This window comes from Amphiura filiformis, chromosome 17 (assembly GCF_039555335.1).
Source record: "Amphiura filiformis chromosome 17, Afil_fr2py, whole genome shotgun sequence".
Lineage (NCBI taxonomy): Eukaryota > Metazoa > Echinodermata > Ophiuroidea > Amphilepidida > Amphiuridae > Amphiura > Amphiura filiformis.
The window spans coordinates 18,898,983-18,904,982 of NC_092644.1; the positions used below are offsets into that span (position 1 = coordinate 18,898,983).

The 6,000-nt window shown below is 34.4% G+C and overlaps 1 protein-coding gene across 1 annotated transcript in view; it reads left to right on the top strand.

The window, feature by feature from the left end:
• Nucleotides 1-839, top strand: part of LOC140137022 (uncharacterized) — a 78,413-nt gene extending 77,574 nt beyond the window's left edge. Inside the window, exon 7 of the mRNA XM_072158682.1 lies at nt 157-839. Within this exon, the coding sequence (XP_072014783.1) occupies nt 157-420 (264 nt within the window). The 3' untranslated portion in view covers nt 421-839. The remainder of the gene's footprint in view (nt 1-156) is intronic.
• The last annotated feature ends 5,161 nt before the right edge of the window (nt 840-6,000 follow it).

A 6,000-nucleotide genomic window follows, 5' to 3' on the forward strand; every position in this document is an offset into this window, starting at 1 on the left:
CAGCCACTGACTAACTAAAGAATCCGTATTCTATCTGTGACTGTGACTGAACTTGTTGCGGTCGAAGCGCGAGCATGTAGCGAGTAGTTACCCACGCCTATGTGAAAATGATATCCATACAATAATTGATTTATACAATTCGTGTTCCCGTTATAGGGTGGTCATTTTCAAGTGGCTAACGAGCCTTGCCTGCACATCAGTGACTGTGGTGATGATAAGCGGAAGACGTGGGTTATTTACCAGACGTTCGCCAATCACATTCTTAACCCAGGAGACCATCTCAACCTCATCTTCGTTGCTACTGTTTGGAAGAATATTGACCAAGGACTTGTGGCTGATGTGGCGTTCTATGGATACGATCGGGTTTTCCATGTTAATACATCATCGGCATCATCTTCCTCAGATATTCAAGTGCAATAAGCCATCATACGGTTCTCCTAATTGTCCTCTACGTATCCGCAGTTAATTAATCAAATTGCTAAACATTTTTACCTTAGGGCGCCCAAAGATCATCGAGGTTCCACGTGAATCACAATTTAAATTGGTATTTTTACCTAAAGCTGGTATAAAATTCACCCTGGAATAAAGTTATGGACACCTCAATACAGCAAAATAATTGGTTTAAATTATATGACAGTATACATATTTAGAATAGTAAAATAAAATGATAAATCCCATAACAAGCATGATTTTTACCCAAATGTTTTTGGACAACATTACCAAATTCTTCACAAATGTAGAGGAGCAGGCTAATGAAAGTCGATTCTCAGTTTTCCGTTACGTGACTTCAGTCCCGAAAAATTGCCGATGAAATAATTTATTATTTCCAAATATTTCATTATTTGATATTTGTGACTATTCCTCATCAAGCAAAACGTATTTCAACACTGTTTAAGCATCGTTTTATGGATATATATGGTCAATTCCAGCCAAAGCGGGCCAAAATTCTCTCTGGGGCCATTTTGAAAATGTTTTTTTTCAATTCTAGACTTATCAAATGAGACGATCATGTCTAGTGAATCATCAGGTGGAAGTGCCATCGGATTGAAAAATAACTTTTCTTGCTAGACCAAATAAAGTGTTAAATGCGCATATGCATGTTACCCACGAATTCAAGCATTTTTCACCTGTTGTACGCCATACAATTTCACTTTCTTTAATATCTTTCAATATTTTATGTGTGACTCATATACACTAGAAATCGGTGAAGACTTTGAACGTAAAATAGAATTGTATTACATATATCTACAAAGAAATATTTTGGTTATTACAAATTTTAAGAAAGAACCAGGTGTACAGTTAAGATTGTGTCAATTCTTCGAACTCTTTCCAAAGTGGCTGTCATTTAACATTACTGTATTATTTCGAAAGATTAGAATAAATGCTTCATATAAATATAAAGTTAGATTTTGTATCTCGTCGCAGGATGAGGATCTCGGATGGATTCGTGGGTAACAGCGTCTGGAAAATAGCAATTCCTATTAATTTTTTTAAATAAAATAAAAAAATACTTTTCCGTATGTCAATAATTCAGGCTGCAATGGCACTAAAATGAATTTTAATCAAAATACAGACAACATGGAATATTTAGAATGGATCATTATGACATTTTGGGTATAAAAATTTTGAGAATAATGAAGTTGCCAAATTCAAATAGACAGAGCAAACAGTTTTATATTATTATTTTAGTAAAATCATTCCATATTTTCATGCAGCAATATTCTATTAACTCGTGTTTGACAGTTCCTATGAACTAAAACACTATCAATATATTGTTAACTATAATTTAAGTAGGGATCCGTGGGTAACCAAAATGTTCGTGGGTAACACATATTTGAAGGTATGTATTGGTAACCGGCAAAATAGAAAATATTACAGAAGGTTGGAAACCACCATGCGGTTATTCCTCCATTGTGTTTCAATGATTCCCGTTTCTCTAACCAATTGCATTTACCCAAAAAATGGTAATTTAGGATAATCAATCAAAACTTCATGATACAGCTTCAGTATACCTTCGAGAGGACGCTATTAAACAGGACTGTTTTGGAACCTATTTCGCATGTTTTCAAAATGTTAAGATGCATAAGAAACATATAATTTACGAGTAAATCCTTGGATTCGTGGGTAACGCCGAATTCGTGGGTAAAGCTATAAGTACTATAGTACCGTTTGGGGTTTGCGTTTCTTAGGTGTATAAACTGTAAGTACTGTCAAAATTATAGCATACCCATGGCTTGAATATGTGCTGATTTAAACTTAAAATAAACAATCTCCTTATTTTTCAAGGTTAGCATCTATTCGGGATTCGTGGGTAACAAAAGTTTAAACCGTCGTAGATTCTTTTTAAAGCGGTGAACGTATTTTTACGATTTACAATTTTAAGCGCTTGTCAAACTAAATTCAGTGTCCAAAGTCATTAAATATTAATTTAAGTTATGGCAATTATATTTGCTGGACTCGTTGGTAACAGTTGATACGTGGGTAACGTCAAATTTGCTTTTATGGAATTTTATGGGTAAAACGTATTTGCATAAAATAATCACTTGGACCTCAGAATTATAGAACGAAACTTCGTTTCATGATATAGTCATTTATGGCATATTCACTTAACATTTTTCAGAACGATCATTTTATTTTTGATACGCGGGTAACAAAATTATTAGCCAAATTGACTTAATGGCCTCTAGAGTCCACAAACTTTGGTGGAATTCAATCGTTTTACATATGATGAGAGATCATGCAAACGTCTTTCTAACGGTAATAATTTCATTTTGATTGAAGGACATTCAATGACATATATGGTGCTTTATCTTTGAATTCGTGGGTAACGCCAATTCATTTAAGCTATCATAACTTGTCCCCTGGTATGACTTGCTAGTAAAGGCCTATATGCACAAAGAGAGCACATTGGACGTGACATGATATGCTCCATCAATAACGTGATTTCCTTTATTAATGACATTTTAAAGTGGAAAGTTAACATAGAGAGAATTTTGTCCGCTTTCGCTGGAATTGACCATATATAATGGGTATAATGCACTCAACTGACTTGACATCGTTCGTGGCTATAGATGAATCCAATGTCACGCATTCCTGCTCCTCAATGGCAGCCATTAGCCACGACGGGTACCCAACTATTCCACCTAAAATGCAGGAAGATGTGGCCTTGAAGGGTATTATAAACTGCATTCTATCACCCGTGTAACACGTAGACAAAAGAATGATGACAGTTTACAACACAAAAGAATCTAACATTGAATTTTAAGCGGGTTTAATCCACCCAATTGGGTACTCACAACACCTGTTTGGTGCATGCGGGTACCCAAAAATGGCCGACCAAATCCTGACCATGACTTGGCTCGTTGGATTCGTCTATAGCGTTGCACTTCTGCTATCCTTTATGCTGATGAATAATGAATAACGTAAAACTCACCTACTCAATCTTGAAAAAAAAATGTGTTACGGGAAACTGGGAATTGACTTTCATTAGCCTAATATTTAATAATAGTATGTATATATTATAAAATATGGGAGTATATTTTGTTACTCATATTGAAGCTATAGTATTAACAATGTAACATATGCATTAATCCGGGGGGGGGCTCAAATTGCCCTATTTATATTCCTTTTAGCTGATAAAAACACTGTTTGGGGTCATAATAGAATTTTAGATTTTGTGAATTGTTGTAAATGTGATTTTTACATGACTGTGATGTTTGGCCACTCGGGACAATTTTTGATCTTAAAGTCCCATCTTCAGGTTTTTAACGATACTATTTCAATAAAACTTTCCACTTGTATTTGTACAAAAATAGAGTAATATAATATTATATAATATAATATCAAATTTTTGGTTTATATTTTGTAACTAATATTCAAGCTATATTATTAGTAATACTAATACTAATACATTGTTATTAACGATGTAATGTGTACATGAATTGTGCTTGTTCTCGTTTGACTTTGTCGTCGCCTTTGTTGTTTTGTATTCGCCGTCGAAGTGATGATGTAACAGGATTACCATAGCAATATTTGAATGCTAATGCACTCGCACCTGTAGGATTAGTATTTTTGAAAAGACGGTATTGTATTCAATCTACGATGGTGATGAGTGCAACCTGCTTGTAGTGTAGGCGATCTATTCAAAAATTGTATTCATCTATTGCTATAGTAGTTAATCGGATTAATACATAACTTCCACAGGGGCATTGTAACGTCATTAGCCGGTAGAAACAACAACAGTAATAATAATAATAATAATAATAACAATAATATTAAATATTAATCAAAATAATAATCATAATAAAAATAATATTGAAGTAATTTGTTCCGCGATGAATGCATCAAATAGTGTAATAGTTTGACAATTTTGACGCAAGTGGTGGTATGTGTGACATAGATTTCTATACATTGTATCGTATGAAATTTTATTAAACTTAGTATTTGCATAATAAGGTTTTTTGTCGTTTTAGTTTTCTATTAATTAAGAGGGCAGCAGGGGTGGTATTAGTATACTGCGCTAAAAAGTATCCGAAACTAAATTACAAAATAAAGTAGTATAGGGAATATTTTGTTCTGCGTATTTTCATACCTCATTCGGTACGATACGACTTTAATTTCCGAACTTATAGCAATTTGAATAAAAAAGAGTGTTTCATAATACGCTGGCGAAGTTACGTAATTAATCGGATTAACTACCATAGCAATAGGTCAAAACAATTTTGAACATATCGCGCTGCACTACAAGCAGGTTGAACTAATCCCCTGTGTATGTCTGCAATCATAGATGGAATACAATACTGGTCTTTTCAAAGATACTAATCTTACAGGTGCAAGTGATCAGCATGATATGGTTCAATGCAGAGGTACCGCGTAAACGTATCAGTGCAGCGCGGTATATTCAAAAATTGTTTTGACCTATTGCTATGGTAGTTAATCCGATTATTACGTAACTTCGCCAGCGTATTGCATTGACTTTTCCCTCGAAGCACGCAGATATTGATCACAGCGGAGTGAGCGTTCATCCATTAAGGCTTTATTCGTCGTCGAAGTGATAAACTACCATAGCAATAGATGAATACAATTTTTGAATAGATCGCCCTGCGCTACAACGTTCATGCGATACGCATTGAACCATTAGAGCTTTAAAGTTTGAACACTTGACGTTTTTCTTTTTGAATAAAATAAATTATTAAACAGATCTAATGTCTTAGAAAATATAAAAATCTCATTATTTGGTGGCATGGTGGTGATTTTAGGATGTCACCAACGGAAAGAGCACCCTCACATTACCCATGATATGGATTTATCTCAAAATATCCCAATTTCAAGTTAGATCGTTTTACCAAATCAGGGCCGCATAGATGTTACAGAAATGTTGATCGCCTGTTAGTGCAGGGCGATATATTTAAAAATTGTATTCATCTATTCTTTATTCATCATTTGTTTACCTGCTTAGTTCGTTCTACATGAATGTATGAAAGAGGGTGGGGGGGGGTTGTATGTGTAATTGTATTTTATTAGACAAATTAAGAAACTTAGGCTAAGGTTAAGGGGGTGCTTGTTCAGGCCTTTTTGGCCTTCTGAGTATCTCCTCATTCAAATGTGTTGTTTTGCTGTTATTGTATTGTTGTATTTTGAATTAAATAAAGACTGATTGACTGATTGATTGATTGATTGCTATGGTAGTTAATCCGATTATTACGTCACTTCGACGGCGAATTGAACCCGTAACAATAGGTAGCAGGAATCGCCTTGAAGGAAGAAATATCTAAATTTGTCACTTTTGAAACTCGACCAAATGAGTATAGCTGAATAAAAAAAAATCGCATCGTGCCGAATAAGGTACAGGGTGTATCAAAATGTTTGGTACCCATCAGTTTTTTGTGTTTATTGACAAGCCTGTTCTTCAATCATGTCAATATGCAATACCGGATCCTCTTGAACTTAAATGCGTATGACTTTTCTTAATATTCATCTATAAATAAGGTAGCTCCTATG